Source organism: Podarcis erhardii (genome assembly GCF_964252035.2).
Source record: "Podarcis erhardii genome assembly, chromosome: 1".
NCBI classification, from domain to species: domain Eukaryota; kingdom Metazoa; phylum Chordata; class Lepidosauria; order Squamata; family Lacertidae; genus Podarcis; species Podarcis erhardii.
In genome coordinates, this window is record NC_138497.1 from 73,446,393 (window position 1) to 73,465,149 (window position 18,757).

The 18,757-nt window shown below is 38.8% G+C and overlaps 2 protein-coding genes across 2 annotated transcripts in view; one reads left to right on the forward strand and one right to left on the reverse strand.

Moving 5' to 3' along the window:
- USH1C (USH1 protein network component harmonin) overlaps window positions 1-18,757 on the reverse strand; it is a 123,987-nt gene that overhangs the window by 78,469 nt on the left and 26,761 nt on the right. The gene's annotated exons all lie outside the window — the stretch shown is intronic.
- Window positions 1-18,757, forward strand: part of OTOG (otogelin) — a 95,728-nt gene that overhangs the window by 26,163 nt on the left and 50,808 nt on the right. Inside the window, exons 19-31 of the mRNA XM_081840006.1 lie at window positions 635-847; window positions 2,191-2,356; window positions 3,213-3,287; window positions 4,057-4,100; window positions 4,719-4,869; window positions 9,229-9,336; window positions 12,580-12,718; window positions 13,009-13,143; window positions 14,185-14,331; window positions 14,788-14,907; window positions 15,682-15,798; window positions 16,967-17,123; window positions 18,003-18,029. Coding sequence (XP_081696132.1) covers window positions 635-847; window positions 2,191-2,356; window positions 3,213-3,287; window positions 4,057-4,100; window positions 4,719-4,869; window positions 9,229-9,336; window positions 12,580-12,718; window positions 13,009-13,143; window positions 14,185-14,331; window positions 14,788-14,907; window positions 15,682-15,798; window positions 16,967-17,123; window positions 18,003-18,029 — 1,599 coding nt within the window. The remainder of the gene's footprint in view (window positions 1-634; window positions 848-2,190; window positions 2,357-3,212; window positions 3,288-4,056; window positions 4,101-4,718; window positions 4,870-9,228; window positions 9,337-12,579; window positions 12,719-13,008; window positions 13,144-14,184; window positions 14,332-14,787; window positions 14,908-15,681; window positions 15,799-16,966; window positions 17,124-18,002; window positions 18,030-18,757) is intronic.

Sequence of the window (18,757 nt, forward strand, 5' to 3'; positions counted from 1 at the left end):
GTATACATTTGCTACAATGGTACATTTGCTACAATGATGTTGTTTTATTATTCTGGTTATGAAATTGATTTTGATATTGTTGACTTTGAGATGTATTGCTGTTCTCTTTGTTGTAAGCCACTTTGAGCATGATGTTGTGTGTGTGTTGAAAGGAGTGTGGAAAGGCATTCTTATTAGTATTCCTAATTAAGCATATCTGTGTTTTAGGTCATTTTAGCCAGCTGGTTATATTTTGTTTGAGTTTTCATCGATCAGTTGTACAGCTGACAAAAAATGCATTTCATGCTTCATTATTGTCAAGGATTGTGTAGAAGAAGTAATATAAAACAATGATAATAATATATGTAATCAATATCATGACCCTGACTGAGCCTTATTTACTGAAAATATAGTAATAAAATTTATATCTGATGAACTGAAGAGAAATATTAATAGTGATTGCTATTTGAGACTTCCTTGGAAAATTCCCATAAAAATGACTGTAGTCAGTTGTAGAGTTCTGCAGTTGGCTGTGGCTTATCTATGGCTGAATCAGATAAGCTGTAAAAAGTAATGTTTGTTCCACAGAAGAAAGCCTTTGCTATTAAATTTGGAGACTCTAACATGGTTATTTTATTATCATTTACTTTAACAGCCACTTATGCAACAGAAGCTTGTGGCATCATTACAAAAGAACTCTTTGCCCCATGCTTCTCCTACCTGAGTCCTCTCCCCTACTTTGAACAGTGCAGAAGAGATACCTGTAAATGTGGGCAGATCTGCATGTGCTCCGCTCTGTCCCATTATGCCCACCTGTGCCACAGATATGGAGTGGTGATAGACTTTCGGAGTTACGTCCCAGAATGTGGTAGGTTATTGTTCAGCATGTAATTAATTTAATGGCTGTCTGACATCTTGTGTACATTTCAAGACTAATCTAAATTTGATAAATCATTTGCTGGATATCCAAATTGAATGCACATGGTTAGATTGAAATAACCGTGCGCTACAGTAGATCAAAGTGGTACATGACTAGATGAGAAACATGGTAATGAGGAAAGCCCAAACTGTGAAGCTGGGTTGGGAACCACTGTGAACAATATTCTGGGTCACACATGCAGGTCCAGAGGCAAAAATGGGCAGAGCAATGAATATGACTCTTACTGTTTTACAGTATGCTACATTCCAGCCATGCAAAAACCAGTTGTTTCTACACCCTCCTCAACAACTTGTTTCATCCAGGCAAGCAAGGGGCATAATCACAGCTAAATGACACATTCAAGCTAGGTAAAAGCACATAGATATGGTGCAAAGCAGAACCAGGGAGATGGTTGTATGGTCTAGTATATGATTATAGTAGGCTATAAAAAGATCTGAAAAAAGATCCTGTACAAGTCTTGCACAAATGGAAGAACTTCTCTGTATTTGGGGTGATTTGGTCATGCAGTCAGTGGTGGAGCTTCATGCTCTGGCACCGGGGGGTGGGGGAGCAGGCGGGGGTGTGGCGCCCAGTGCGGGGGGGGGGGCAGCCGCGATGGCGCCCCACTTGGATCACGCTGCCGAGGGCGGTGCACTCCCCCGCACCCTTCTTCCTCCACTAGTGCATGCAGTGATGTTCTGCTAGGGTGGAAACAGCTGTTCCATTTTTGGATGATTTGTTCCACTAATAGTGGAAGGGTACCTTTGGTCCAAGCCATTCCTATTTAAATATATTAAGGGAAATTTCTGTTTGGTTCCCTCCTCCGAACTAAGCTCACTTTGCCCCATTTATTTTTTATTTTTCTTGTTTAAATGACACAGTTATAGTTAGCCATTTAAGTGGGATCCAATGTGATTTGCAAGTCTAGTTTACAGTACTTGGTGGCTGTGTAAAGTAACCTAAGGGGGTCTTAGTGGAAAAAAGATTCAGGCCTAAATGTTGTATAAAAAATAAATAAATAAATAATTTTCTTTGCGTAGTAAAAGTGTAAACACTTCACAGCCAGCAATACACAGGGATATGATTTAGGGCTAACTAAACTTGGGCTTAGGTTGTACTTCTGTGCACATTTTCCAGAGAGTGAGTCCCCTGAACACAATGAGACTTATTTCCAAATAAGCATGCAAGAAACCATCCCAGTGTGTGGGATGAAATGTGTTACAGGCCTTTGAGAGTGGATTGCCTTTTATGCGTTTGGCTTGTAATATGAGAAGTCTGTTTCATTTGCTTAGCTCTTTCATGTGAAGATACAAAGGAGTACAGTACCTGTGTATCTACTTGTGGCAGATCCTGCCAAGCTTTCTCTGTGCCAGAGACGTGCAGTGATGATTGTGTTGAAGGCTGCACCTGTCCTCTTGGAATGTATCTGAACATCAAAACTGACAGATGTGTGCAACAGTAGGTATAATTTGTAGTGCTGACACCAACCACTTTGTAAAAGTATATTTTCAGATTTAAGGGACTAGCTGAGAAATTGGTTTAACTTTCAGACATGAAATGAACTGCAAAACTAAAGAGGCTGGGGGGGTGGGGAACATGCTGCATTTAGCCAGCAGTGGGAATACAGGGTTCGTTGATGCTTATATGAGATGGTTGTAAAATTGGGGTGGCCAAACTTTTCTGTCAGTTTTGCCTCAAAGTATGAGAAAGTGCACTGGAATGGCCCCTCCAAGACTGTCTGCTTTTGCTTCAAGTGAAGAAACAGGCAACAGTGCTGAGAAACATATGTATATATAGGAAACCACACACAATTCTGTGATAGAGCTAAGCATTCCTGCACCCTCACCTGGGAATGGATGAGCAGATTAAGTCCATTTTTGTCTCATGCTCTGAAGAGCCTGTTGTGCCATGTTTCCATGTGGATTTTTTTAGTGCTCAGAGTTTACTGGAGATTACCAAATTTGCATCATCCTGCAGTTCTATTATCTTGAGAATATGTGAGGTAATTTATTGAGGTTTCTGATTGTCACAGCTCTATTCATTCTGTTTTCCTTGGAAAATATATTTTGTGACCAGCATGGATTACTGCTGAAGGGGAAACAGTACATAAATGCTTGTCCATAGGCTCTGCCATTTGTTATTTATTATTGGCTGTGGGTAGTACAGTGATAGGAATGCATTCCAGTATACAGTGTTTGACAAGAATACTTGTGAATATGTTAATAACTATTTTTAAAGTGAATGCATCTTTATAACAGGGGGAATCTGTGTTGTTTCCATGGAAACAAATTTTCTATTTTTCCCCCCTTTATAGAAATGAATGTCCCTGCTATTTTCAGGGTATTGACTATTCACCTGGAGAAAACATAATCACATCATTGGGAAAATGGTAAGCTATTCCCACAGTAAGGGCAGTTTCTAATGTTCTGTGGGATTTGCCAAGCATACCATCTGGCAGAATTTTATGCTGCTGTGTTTAGCAGACACTGGGTTTCCCCCATCCTTTCTGACTTGGGAACACAGATCAGCCACAGGGAGAGAACAGGGAAGATGGCACTGTCCCTTTCCACTGCATTCTTTCTTTCTGCTCCTGCAGCTGACCTGTCTCACAGTCTGTATGGGCCTTCACTAGCTATGCTTTTGGAGGGCTAAGAATGAATTTTTAAGACTGCTTCCCTTGTGGCCCCATCTTTTTTCACCTGCTCAATACTGTATGTATTGAGGTCTGAAATATTAATTTGATTTGTGACTTGGGTCACATCCACACCATAGATTTAAAGCACCTTTAATAATCAATTCCGTGTGCTGCTCTGGTTCGCCAGAAGCGGCTTAGTCATGCTGGCCACATGACCCGGAAGCTGCACGCCGGCTCCCTCGGCCAGTAAAGCAAGATGAGCGCCGCAACCCCAGAGTCGGCCACGACTGGACCTAATGGTCAGGGGTCCCTTTACCTTTTAATACTCAATTTAAAACACATAGCCTCCCCCAAAGAATCCTGGGAAATCTGGTGCAAGAGTTTCTTAAAAGGGAAATCAGAGGGAAAATAGCATGTATGTACAGTACTGGCACCATTCTTTTCTTTGAAGAACTCTGACCAGATTTCTTAAGTTTATACAAGAAGATTCTGATGGTCCTGACTTCTTGCATTTTTGTTTCAGCCACTGCAGAGATGGAATGATGAACTGTGAGGAAAACAACATTGGTATGTAACATAAAGATGTTATTTAATCCAGAATTCCCTTGTACAGTGGTGCCTCGCAAGACAAAATTAATTCGTTCCGCGAGTTTTTTCGTTTAGCAAATTCCATAAATTAATGATGAAATGTGTGAGGAAGTAGTTTCAGTTGTCCATGACTCTCCTCCAGTCAGTTTCATCAGATTGCCTGGAGTTCTTAGTGTGATGAGAGAGGGACAAAAACTCTCTAAAGAATTAGATGTGTAGAACCAAAATGTATAAATACAAAATGGAGGAATCTGGCTAGACTTTAGCTTTAAAGAGGGTGCTTTGGGTTTTATGGTAAAGAGCAAACTAAATACAGTGGTGCCTCGCAAGACGAAATTAATTCGTTCCACGAGTTTTTTCGTTTAGCGATTTTTTCATCTTGCGGAGCCCGGATTCCCCAGGTGTTAACGGTTTTAAGAAAAAGGAAGCAAACTCGCAAGACGTTTTCGTCTTGCAAAGCAAGCCCATAGGGAAATTCGTCTTGCGAAGCAACTCGAAAAACAGAAAACCCTTTCGTCTAGCGAGTTTTTCATCTTGCGAGGCATTTGTCTTGCGGGGCACCACTGTATGATGTATGTGTGTCTTCTCTTGTTGTAGTTCATGACTGTCCAGATGACCAGATCTATGTAAACTGCAGTAATCCACAAACTATGGAGCTTGGCAGGGAGAGAACATGTGAAAACCAACTGCTAAACCTCACTATATCGGCACATCTTCCTTGTTTTTCAGGATGCATGTGTCCTCAGGGGTAAGTAAAGACAAACACAAGTTCAATTTTATCCTACTAGTATAAAACCTATGGCCACTTCAGCACCTAGTGTACATTTGGTAGTATGGCCTTCTGCCTTTTGAGAAGTCAAAGACATTTGATGACTATGGCTAGCTCAAGTTATTTTGGCAGCAGAGGCAAGAGGATGCTTCATCCTCCTCCCATCTTGTCATATGCTGGACATCAAAAAAGCAAGCATCATGCAACGAAGCAGTGTTAAAAAGCCTCCGTTGATCAAACAACCTCCAGTCCATTCTTATTCCTGTGGAGGTGTGCAGCTTTGTTATCTTTTCCATGGGGCATTTGTACCCATTGTAGAACTCATTCAATATCTTCAGGAATGAATCTGGTGCCCTCTGGGTGTTTGGGACTACAACTCCCAACAGTTCCTCCCAAACAGGAATTGTTTTAACTATGGAAACAGTTGCACATCTTTATTAATAAGGCATCATGGTTTGGAGGTAAGGTAAGGTTTGGAGGGCAACAGTTTGGTTAAGGCTGGTATAGAAACATCCAGACTGGGTATCTTTTCCACAGAGGGCCCGTTTTATTAAAAGCAGTATCTCTGTATGAAAAATTTGGGTGGGATTCACATAAGCAACCTTGTCAGCAGCAGTCCCGCTTGTGCAGTGGGGTTTCCCCTTCCCTCATGTGTGTCCGCCTCCAAAATTGGCATGCAGGGGGAGAAGAATGGGGGTTGTTCCATTTGGCAAGCTGAAATGCTTGTGCAGATGGAGCAACTGGAAGTGTGTGTTTGTGTGTGTCTTCCATCTGAGCTATGTATTACAGTGTCACTATACAGCTTTTGCCAGCAGGTCAAGATGCGCCTTTTTATCCAGGTATTGGGAGGGATAGGGTGAGATATTTACTGATGCCGCCACCTCTGCTGCTATTACTGTGAATGCATGCATTTCATCTTTTTATATAACCTGTCAGGGTCTTTGGGTGAAGAGCAGGTAACAAATCTAACAGATCAATCAAAATTTCCAGGGTGCCTTACTAAGTTCTTAAAACTGTCTGTCAGATGTCCTGAGAAATTACATTTCCAGGATCCTTGGTACTTGTATGACTGCCGTTCCAGATGCCAGCCATAGTGTAATGAAGATATTGTCAGTTAAAAGAAGGAATGAAAAGAGGCATTTGCAGTGATGGGAAGTGATGGCACTGGGGAAATCTCCAGTAGAGCTTGTGTTCAGCTCAAAAGAAGCTGAGTGCGCCTAGGTTCACAATTATGGACCTCCCTCCTCCAGTTCTGAACTTTGGCACTGTCCATGGTATTTTTGCAAGAATAATGTTGCAAGAATAATGAAAATAAGGTTCTCGGAATATTCTGCTTGCTTTTTTCTCGTCTCAAAAGAAAAAATATTTCTCATTGTAAAACAGGTGGCATACCAGATCAAATAACTTATAAGAAGCTTAAATGAATTCCTGAAAGGTTTGCTTTAAAAAAGAAAAGAAAAATCATCACTTTCTAATTTATACAAGAAAATAATGATTTTAATGGAGCCCAAGAATGTTTCTTATCAATAGCCAGAGAGAATTATGCTAGCCTAACCCCACTTAATTGGGAATAAGTCCTACTGAATTCAGTAGACCTTATTTCTAAATAGACATGATTAGGATTGTGCAGTTAATGAAGTTAACATAGACAGAATGTAATAACATAGACAGAATGTAATAACATAGACAGAATGTAATTTCTTTTAACCACCTTTTGTGACAGCAGTACTCTTCTGTTGTCCTTGGGGTAAAATGAACAGTCTGCATATCTGCAGTGTATTTTATAAATTCAAATGGACTGTTGTCTTGTCTTTTAAAAATGATGCAGGATTGAAGGAAGGGTATTTTACGTATTTAGTTCAAAAGCTTGACAATAACCTTCATTTTAAGTGTGCATCCTCCCAGTTGCTAAATCATTCTTTCTATAATAGCTTTTCCATAGAATTTCTTTGATACTTGCAGTGCAAGCCTATGCCTATTTGCATGGGAGTAAGCTTCATTGTGTAAGGCTTACTGATAGGGAGGTGTGTAGAGGTTTATCGCTTAGCTGATCTTAGTAATAAACAGAATTTACTATAAATCTATCATGACTTGCCTTTAACAACATCCAGGCTTGCCTTCTCCTGAGCTGGCATAAGATTGATCTATGATCAACTAAAAATAATGTGAAAGTCTCATTTTACCAAGTTGTCAATATTAAGTTTCTACTTTAAAATTTTAATGAGGGTCAATGTGACTATCTCCTAAAGGGAAATGTGTGGAAGAATCATATACTCTTCCTCTGCCATTGCTTCTTCAGAATATCTAAAGTGGCCCTTGGTGATGAGTGTAGGTGAGATGTTTTTCTTCAGCGCTGTTCCTTTCAGTTTCTGTTCTGTGCATGCATTCATGTGTGTGGTTGGTAACTGCTGCTAATAGTAGGGGCTGATAAATGGCATATGATTGAGATGCCAGTGAAATTAAATCATGCCTAAGCTCAGTAATAGGATCTATAAAAAGGTCCATCATTTCAGTTGGTCTGTAGGCATCGTATTGAACCTTGACATATAATAGAAATAAAGTCATTTGTAGTAAGTGCCTAAAAGTCATGCTGTATTGGACCAAAGGCCCATCTTGTCCAGATGTCCATGGGAAGCAATAGCACATTCCATACTTGTGCTTTCAAGCAGTATGTATTCAGAGACATACCACCTCTGATACTGGAGGTAGCACACAGAAGTCATTGATATCCTCCATGAATTTCTCTAAAATCCTTTTAAAGTCATTGAAGCTGGTGGCCATTACTACATCTTACTGTAGTGAATTTAATAATCTAATTATGCACTGTGTGAAGAGGTATCTCCTTGTCTAGCTACAATTTTCCAGCATGCAGCTTCAGTAGCTGGGCCAAGGTTCTAGCATTATTAAGAGAAAGAAAAAAGTTATGTCTGTGTGCTTTCTACACATTAAGCATATTCCTATATTATGTTCCGCCCCCACCCTGCTTGCTTACTTTTTGAACTAAAATGCCCCATATGTTGTAATTTTCCCTCATAAGGGAATTGTTCCAGCTCCGTGATCATTTTGGTTGCCCTTTTCTGAACCTTTTCCAGCTATACAATATTCATTTTGAGGTGTGGAGACCACCTGCCAAAATGTCAAAATGGCATTTTGTTTTGTTTTTTGAGTTCTTAGATCATTGTAATCAATCTGGCTGCTTGGCTTTCCAAGAGAGAAAGCTGTTAACACTTGTTTTATGCAGGGTAATATTACAGACATGAAACTTGCACTTTGGTCTCACCTTGTCAAAGTGATGCTCTTTGTCTCCAAATGTGGCCTACTTAGTTGGTAGCTTAAACCAGTGGGAATTTTCAGCTTTGTAGTTCACTAGCCATCCAATAAAGTGACGCAGAACTTGAAATGGTACAGCAACTCCCAACAGGCTTTAAATAAAATTATAGCTTTAAAGTTTAATATAAATGTTGTTTTTCAGAAAAAGTTACTGCTTTCCCGGTAAACATTTTCTAGATAACTTGTAAAATTAGAGAAAGCAAACACACTCAGGAAAGCTTTGGCTATTATTGCTCGACAGTTTACAAAAGAGTGATTCATCTTTTTATAAAAGTGCTCCTGTGAAATCTTAGGTTGCATTTATGTCTAGACATTGACCAAAACAGTCATCATGCCAAAGACTTTGTAAAAAGATGTATTTGTTATCCTGGCACTACGGTAATTATCCAGTACCAATACTTGAAATGTTCGCTGGCTAACTTTTTTTCTAGTCTAGAGGACTTTTCTAGATGACTGTAGAAGATGCTAGATGGGGGGGGGGGAATTATTACTGCAAATTTGTTAAATTCTTTTTTTATCGCAGAAAAGATTAGGTGACTGTGATGGTTAAACCAGCAACAAAATGCAGTGTTTAATAAATGTTTTGAAAAAGAGTAATTGAAACGATATCTCTTGGTGAGGGAGAGCACATTTTAAAACACTTTTAGCTGTTAATCATAATAGGTATTATTTCCCACCCTTCATCCTAAGGTTTCAGGGCAAGTAACAACATTAAAACACAGTATTAAAAATAGGTTAAAATGGCTTACAGTCAGAGAAATAAGACATGTTCTTAAACACCTCAAGTGTCAAAACTAGGGCAAAAGTAATAGCAATGCTTACATCATGGGTACCTGTCTGATCGTGACTGTGGCATCAGTGCTCTGTTTCACAAGTATATGCCCCCACCGATGCTCAGTGGAATTATTCAGCGGCAACCAGGAATATATGCATGCAAACTGTTTCTTCAAATTTACATAAATGTAAAAATATAATTGACAATGAGTTTCTATTTGATGTTTTTTATAGCCTTGTTAAACATGGTGACGCATGTTTCAAGCCAGATGAATGCCCGTGTTCTTGGAAAGGCAAAGAGTACTTTCCTGGGGATAAAGTAATTTCTTCCTGCCATACATGGTGAGTAGAAACTTTAAAAAAGAAAATCTCATGTTATAAATGCAACTATACTATTCTGGTTCTGAACTGCTGTTTTGTTTTTTTCCTATTTCAGTATTTAAATGCATATACTGGCATTTAAGTGATTTTTTAAAAAAATATCCATCTTAAAATAGTTTTTAATAACTAAATTATGCATTAGGAAAATGATGGATAGCTATGGGTAAAAATTATAAATTAACCAGTGTAATAACTCTAGAGGACTGATTTGGAGTCTGGGAAAGGTGAAGCACCTGTGAAAGATGATGCAGTGACAACTGACCTTCTGACAGCAGAGTCACTCCTACCTACCTGGAGGGAGGGGACAAGGCAAGGAGGCGGGAAGGAGAACATTGCAAATGCACTGACAGAGCCAATCTAGCACTCCTTCTGGTTCATTTGCACTGCGCTGACATTCCTGTCTCCTTGCTCATACACTTCTCTCTCCCTGTTAGCAGCAGAGACTCAACTGCTGGGAGGTCAGGTAATCACACTATCGCACCACACTATTCCACCATTATTGTGAAGCATCTGCTTCTGCCAAACAACTTCCTTTCAAAGCTGCTTCACTTTTTTCTAAAAACGAAGTCATAGGGGACTATTGCATTAATTAGCCTGTAATGTATAGTTTTCCCTTAACATCCAAACACAATATTAACTACCTTTCCTAGATTAGTTTCCACTTCCAAATATACATACATATTTTAAAGATGTATCTTAGTCTCCTTTCATAAATCACCTTATTTTCTCCTTGCCTTTTTCATATTTGGACGAAAACCCAAATAAACAAATCCTGTTACAGCATCATTTGCTTAACAGTGGTTTATACTCATACAACAGTTCTTAAGCAAGGTCCTTCACTATCCACCCATTTTTCTGAACCAGTGATATGCTGGTGTTTCCATACAACAAACAAATGTGTGACTTCTAAAATCTTGGAAATAATACCCCATCTTATGCCTCTTCTTCCCATTATCTAGACTGATAGCAGAAGTATTACAGAGTGTTGCAACCACAACACTGTATCTTAACAGTATCTTAACCCCTGTTGACCAGTTTGGCTAATTTGTTCCATCTGGTTACCACTGGGCCTGCACAACTCTATAGGGCCTAAAGTAATCTAGGCTGGTCCAGTCAGCACTAGTCAATGCCTTGTCTGGATGTCTTTGCCCAATCCAGCCTTGTGCTGACTGACTGCCTCTGCCTCTTGTCAGGTTCTCAGTATCTGCTCTAGAAGACATTTGTAGCCCTTTGGCCGACTGGTGAAGCGACTTACAAGCCATCTCTACTTGGCAGGAAGGTAAAGTGACCCCGTGTTACCTCCCTTGGTCCCCAAGGCCTGTACACTTTTAACTTTCAATAATTGTTTGCACACACAAAAATTCGTTCCCTGTAGAGGATGTCATGAAGGGCTTGCTGTAATTCTGAAACAGCATAATGTATTCTTTGAGAAGTCTAAACCCAGTCATTAATAATATAACAGGGAAGAGGATAATTAGATCATTAGTATTTATTTTCTGATTTTGTCAAGAAGTGAATCTTCACCACAGTATAAACTTCCAATTACCCACCAATATGCTAGCAATATCCACGTTGCTTATAGAAGAAAGCTCAGTGGGCAGGATTCACCTAACAAGCTCTATCAGTGAAAGCCCAGCACAAGGGTCAAAGGGTCTTACCCGTCGTGCCCTCTTCTCCCAATTTGGCTTGAGGGGGTCAGGAGAACTCCCAAAACAACTCCCAAAACAGCGTGTAGGGGGATGGGGGATAATTTTGTCTGGCAAGCTTGCATGAATAGAATGCTTGTAATAGTGTGATATGTTTTCCCCAATATGTTTTACAAGATACTCAAGGTGAGTTTGGTAGAATGTAAATATTTATCAATTAATCAAATCTTTATTACGGTCATAGACCAGCATAAGTAGGGTTGGGTACAATCATTTAAAATCTGTAAAACGTTTTGGAGAGCTAAAATTATTAAAACAGAAGGTATATATAAAAGACTATAAGAAGCTAAAAGAAGGGTTAGGAGCATTAAATGGATGTGGAAGAGCATAAAAGGTTAGTATATAAGAGGCTATGACTATCAATTTGCAAAGCACTCTGATATGAGTGTAATAAAATCTAGTTTGTGGTGCAGGTCATCAACCAATGAATTTTGAATGCTGCTATGCAGAACCTAGCAACATTGTATGTTGTAGCAAGGTTGGCATCTGAAAGCAGCAGAGAGGTATAGGATTGTCCTGTGTGCCCTGGGTACTTATGGAGTAGTGGGGAGATGAGGTTAATTCGGATGTGTCTATAATATGGGCACTGGAGAAGCACATGCTCTATTGTTTCTATTTGTCCAGAATCATGGGGGCATTGTTTCTCCGAGTAATGAATCTTCCTATTGTAAATATGTATTATTGATTATTGTTCATATCTCAGGTTGATGCTGAAATGGATATTAGACTAACATCACACTGAATAAGAATAGATTTTGTTATTAATGGATATCCAGTGAACGTATAACTGTATGTGTTAATGAAATTGGACTAATTGTATTTCATTTTTATAAATACATGTGTAGATTTAGAAAAAACAAACACCTTCACAATACCACTGTATATCTATTTTTCAATGTGGCATTTATTTTTGATATTTTGTATTATTTGTATCAGACTAAGTCATGCTCAGAGCAGATCCAGTGACATTAATGGAGCCAAGTTAGCCATCACCATTATTTCCATGGATCTGTTATGTGATCCATTATGTAACTGGATACAGTTCTATGATTTTTTGTAATATTTTCAGGTAGTTTCATTTATTTCCTACTTTTCATTTTGAGTTTTTACTTTACATGTGTTCAGTTTAGTGTTACAATATATTATAATTCAGATGATTATATAATGTCACATGGAATCTGCAAACATTTTTATTCTTCCCAAAGTGGGATGCTATGAGGTTTTTGTTGTCTGGCACTGCAGCATTCAGTTAGGTCCAGCAATCTGGGCCGAGAAGCAGAACTCATACACATTGCTTTATGCATGTGCATCTTATCCACTCACTGAAATGTATGGATTGGTTGCATGTGCAACAACTTTGTGTCCGAACTGGATTTCTGGATCAGGAGGAGTGTCAATGCATTTTGCTTTCACAGAAGATTAACAGACTTATTTGTGCATTGATAATTACGATTACTTTTGAAATTATATCTCTTGATTTTCTTTCCACCATCACCAGCATCTGCTATCATGGGTCATTTGAATGCACTTTTCATCCTTGCCCATCAATGTGTACTACGTATGGAGACCGCCATTACAGAACTTTTGATGGACTTTCCTTTGATTACATTGGGAATTGTAAGGTTTACCTGGTTAAGGTAAGACTTTGAGGATTTTTTTTTAAAGTTTTGCTTTTTTCTAAAAAACCAACATACTACTTATTTTAAATTTTAAGTTGAATAAAGCTTGCATTAAAAGGTAAGACTAGTGGCATTTTTTTACCTGCTGCACTACCTCACCAGCCATCTCTGTGTGAGTTCTATCTTCAGAGCCAGAGAGAGATATCATTAAGGGGTGGGATCAGAGTGGCTGGAGAATTGGACACGTTAGACAGGTTTTCATCAAATGTGAACAAGTTGCAACCAGCTGCTTTTTCCCTCTTCTGCAGAGTTCCTCAATTACTAGTATATCGATCATCATAGAAAACGTGAATTGCTTCAACACTGGGATCATTTGCAGAAAGTATATTTTCATTAACATTGGAAAATCATTCATAATATTTGACGATGACACTGGAGATCCGGTAAGCTCTAGCACTGAAGAAGAAAAGACACATAGGTATAACTTTACTGGGGACTGCTGCCCCTGCTTGCTCTGCTCACCAACCCTGCAAGCCTACAAATGTTTGCCACCCTCTTCTCCCACACCTGACTACTGCCTCAATTTGCCTTGTGCTTGAGCCAGCCCTGGTACACATATACATATTTCCCCCTTCAGTGCCTTTGTGTTTTGCACTGCACATACTTGCACCTGACATCACATGATGGATGTGCTGGTGTGTGTGTGTGTCAAGCAAGGTGATAAGCAGCATGCAGGGAAAATGCAAAGTGGACCCTGAACATTAGACATAGGTTCAAAGCAACCTCTAAGCATGCATAATTTAAACAATGGTTTCAAGCCAAGAGACGTCACGTCTTTTGAAAAAACAGACCCATATATTAAATAATATTAACCTAGAGAGATGTTCAGAAGACACTGAAGTGCTTGTTCTTCTAAATGTAGTTTACACAAGCTTTTACTGTGTGATGAGCGCAGCAGCCCATAGTCACCTTTGACTGGACTTAATCACCCAGGAGTCCTTTATCTTACCTTTTACAGTGATCCATGTATTAATAACCATGAGACTGGATTGATGCAACACACTCTATGTGGGGTTGTCCTTAAAGCTGCAGCTGGTACAGAATACAGCTGTGCAGCAGTTCGCTGAAGCAACCCACCATGAGCACATAAACCCTTAATAAATAACCTGTAACAAGCTGCTGGGGCATCCTACTTTGAGAAAGTGCCTTCTCCCATATAGATCTGCCCATGCACTGGGATGAGCAGATGAGGCCCTGTGATCACTTTGTGACTTCTTGGATGATGGCCTTTGCTGTGATAGCTTTACGGCATGCATGAACAACACTATGCTTTCATTCTATGTTTGTTAAACCTGACCACTAGTACTCAGTACACTTATTGCCTTCCTACTGGATATTATATTGCTGTGATATATATTAATGAAATGGTATAAAAATGCTTTAAATGAATAAGTAAATATGTGTGGGCTGGCTTTTCCTAACAGAGTCCATTGAGTTACCTAGACAAACTGCAGCAAGTGCATATATGGAAAGCTGGTTTTTTCACACTTGTTCACTTTCCCAATGAACACATCACAGTAATGTGGGATCAAAGAACAACTGTTCATGTAGAGATAGGACCTCAGTGGCAGGTAAGAGCACATTGCCTCATCTAATTATGAGTATGATGTAGTTACAGTTAAGCAGTTTGAAACCCCATTCATTTTTCTTGGAGAGATTTAGCATTATACTTAACAGTCCAGTTGAAGTCAACGGGATTTCCAAGGGTTTGGCTTTGGCTAGAATGAGTCGTATATTTAACATATTATTCATATATATATAACATATAATCTTAACATATTTAACATATTAAGAAGCTTAGATTTATTGTATAAATGAAATATTGTAGTAAATAATGAGCATTGCCATATCCAGGGTATCATAAATAGTCATAGTCATAAATATTGAGAGTTGTAGTCTAAGAATATTTGAAGCGCACTACTGGGCACTTGATTATATGCCTTTGGGAACAGATATTTTTCTATAGGACTTTTGATTAGAAAACAAAATGCCACCAACTGGTCATAATAACTTTGCCTTCTTTGTAGGGTGTGCTGACAGGATTATGTGGAAATTTTGATTCAAAAACAATAAATGAAATGAGAACTCCAGAAAATTTTGAGTTAACAAATGCACAAGAATTTGGAAGTAGCTGGGCAGCTGTAGAGGTAAATAATTGGAGTGGTCACTCATTCTATTTCACTACTTAGTTCTTTATCATTTAAAATCAAGCACCAACTGCACTGTATGTTACTGGCTTTCATGTTCTGAATAGTAGTGCTAAACAACGGTTTAAAAACTATAATTTTAAAAGTATTACATTGTTTGTACTATTGTGTAACTTTGTTTTTATTCAAACCCCAGTGACAATAGAGAGCACTTTCAGAAGCTTTATGATACCTAAGTTGGATTTTCCAACCCACAGCACACTCCTTTTGGCAAACATATAGCAGTAATATGCCACTCTCAGTACATGGGGCCAGGGAGGAATAAGGGGAGCAACATGACCAAAAAAGTAGGCTTTTAAAGAAGAAGTATATCAATGCCTCTTAAAGAGTGAGTGAGTAAGTGAGTGTGTGTGTTTGCATGAGTCCATATCCCAACTCCTGGTGACTGTTTAAATCAGAATGGGCAGCATACTGATAGTCATCTTACTTTAGGGACTGGTAAGAAAATACTCTATACATATTATAGACAGTTAGACATGGTGAATTATTCTGTGGTTATAGGTGTTTATGCATGGGGGACAGTTAGTGTGCTGTTCAGAACAGCTGTGCTACACACACACACACAGAGAGAGAGAGAGAGAGAGAGAGAGAGAGAGAGAGAGAGAGAGAGAGAACCTAGTGTATGTTACACTTCTTGGTTATTTTAAAAGTTAGAAAACCATACTGCTTGTAAGAAAATGTTCTCCTGGTTGATTATTTTGCTTTTGGATTCAGTGTGTTGACAGCTCTGACATTCGGCATCCATGCATTTTAAACCCACTCAGAGAACCATTTGCCAAGAAAGAATGTGGAATACTCTTAAGTGAAATATTTGAGTCTTGCCATCCAGTGGTAAGTAGCCACTCATGCATAATGATAATTCTTAAGGTTTTTAATGTATAGCTCCTGAATTCCATATTAGAATAATGTAGAACTCTGATCCTGCATTTACAGTTTGATCATAAAGTCTGTTGCATTTAGGATGGGCAGGAAGAACAACCACAGTGACAATGCTAACTGGGTTCTATATAGCTACCTGTAAGACTGATGGTTCAGGAACACTAATGAGTTTGTAGTCCCCACCCGGAATTTGTGTTGACCTGTGGGGGTGACAGTTCATACAACCAGTGTCTGAACACAAATTGTGGCACTGCATGCTCACCTACCAATATAAAGACATCAATTCGCATAAAAAGTGTTTCTACGTTATCTTGGTGAGGTTCCAAACCTGCTGGCAGTGATCACATTGTGCTGACAGTGTGTGCAGTCTTCACCTGAAGCAATTAGGTGAAGCAATTATTTTCCTCTCTTCCCATTCCATGATCCTGAGCAGTTACTACCAGTTACTGCTATTTTTAGAACTGCAAGGAAGATGTTCCCAACATAGAATAATCTTAACTGTGGAATGTGAAATGTTTGCAGCGATCAGATATAGCAGCATATAGCACCAATATATAGCACAGTACAATGGTGTAGCATCATTGACTGATGAATTGATAGTGCCAGGAACAAGGTATTACCAAGTTGTGGCACAGGGAAGAAAAGAAAAAGGTTATTTCATTGTTAAATCTGAGCCAGTTTTAACTATCATAAATGTTGTATATAAATGCTAGGAGGCCAATAAATTCTACATATTAGTTCATATTTATTTACAATATAGAAACTTTGGGAAGGATGCATGAGGCTCTGGCAGGGTCCTGGAGTCCTCCTATTTCTTTCCCAAAGCTGGAAAAGTGCTAACTAGGGAAGTAGGGAGAAGGACTCTAGGTCCCTATTCTTATGAAAGCCCAGTGCCTTGCTTACCTGTGAAGGCTGGGAGTGTCAAATGTTGCAAAACAACAGGGCATATATGAAAGGACATAGTGATGAACTTGTTTAATACAAATCAACAGTAAATGCTGCGTGCCAGAATCCTTTGGAACTTGCTTTTTAGATTTCTGTGGCTCTGTGCTGAAAACACATTGGGTTGCCAATGTTTGTGTAGGTAATGATATGTTACAGTAATAATTATCTTCTTCAGGTTGATGTCACCTGGTTTTATTCAAACTGTTTGACAGACACATGTGGTTGTAACCAGGGAGGGGATTGTGAGTGTTTCTGCACAAGTGTTTCAGCCTATGCACATCAATGTTGTCAACAAGGAGTTACAGTAGACTGGAGATCTCTAAGATTGTGTCGTAAGTATGCTTAAATATTCTTTGCATGCTGAAATAGAATGCAATAATTTGTGTCTGCACCTAGCTTTAATTACTGCAATGTGTGCATTACTAATTTGCTAGTGAGAAAATCTAGGCATTTATGGATTCCCTATTCCTTTTGCAGAAGAAAATTGAACTGATACCCTGTTCTGTAGCCTTTTTACTCCTAGGCCAGGTTTTCAATCAATTCCAGTGCCAGGGATGGATCTGTTTTTATAGCTTCCTATTGAGTCATGGCAGTCTAGAATTTTATCTCTTCTGCTGTCTTTCTCTAGAATTTACAAACCACTCAATCTCTGCTGGTCATCCTAGTTAAGTGAGCCATCCTCCCTGCAGTGAGATCCAGGCTTAGTGGGACATTGTTGTGTTGAAGGAGTATTGGTGCTTAAAGAATTCTCTCAACTGGTAGTGAGTGAAAGGCAAAAAGCTCTACTTTTTTTTCCATTTAAGCAGAAGTACAAGAAGTGTGAATGATTCAGATTTCTTTCTGGTCTTTTAAAGTTAAGTTCAAAGCTGGGCATTATGCATTTGCTCTAGAAGATGCAAAAGCTGTTGTATTCACATCAATTTCTCATCTCTGCAGGAAAGATGTACAAAGATGTATGACCAAGCTTATTCTTATCCACTAGAGGTCACACAAGGATAAGCATCTGCTCATTGCAGCTGATACTTCATTCTGTATCAGATTTATTAGTCAGTAGTATGTGAGTTTTTAATTAATTTGCCAGGCTTAATTTCTCTTCCCAGTCTGAATAAAAATGGAATGTGATTGTGCAAATATGCCCATATGTATACAGAACATACTGCCAGTTGTGTTCCAGATTTATATTGCTCACTGTTTCCTTTCCTTTCCTTTAGCGTATGATTGTGAATATATCAATAAAGGTAAGCAAATCATGGGGAACTGATGATAAAACAGTTCAGTATTTTTCTGTCCACTTTTAATAAAATAACATCTTCATATCTAGTTTTATCAAAGCAGCATTCATTACTGTTTAAACATACAGGTACGGTTCTGATTAACCTTGAAATGTATGCCAGGATCAAATGTGGATCAAATTTATATCTGGTCCACATAATTATTCCATACATTTGAGAGCGAGTTGCACTCCTGCACTCTCCATCTAATATCTCACATTCTGAACAGTATTTCTAAGGCAGAGGAGATTATGAAGGTAATAAAAGAATGTAGTAGATTACCATGCTTGTTCCTCCTGTGTGTGCCTCAGCACTTGAAAGCTTTCTGTGAGTTAGAGACCTGCACTTGCCACTTGGATATGACTTCAAGATTTGGTACAGGTGCATCTTTCCTGGAATGGTCATAAAACAGTCAAGAATGGCCAAATCCAGAATTTTGCCTCCTTCTGCCTCTCCTGTTATTTGCCTAATATTTACTATCAAGTTTTATCAAGTATCATGTTTAATACTGTACCGTCTAATACTGCTGCATCATGATTCCATATCTTAGAATTACTAGTTACTACTATTTGTACCACTGTTTGTTACTACTAGTACTACACCTTGGAATAAAAATGTAAGAAAATAAACAAAATAGAATAAAATAGTTGCATTTCCCAACTCACAGCAGAAAATGTTCAGATGTAATGTGCACT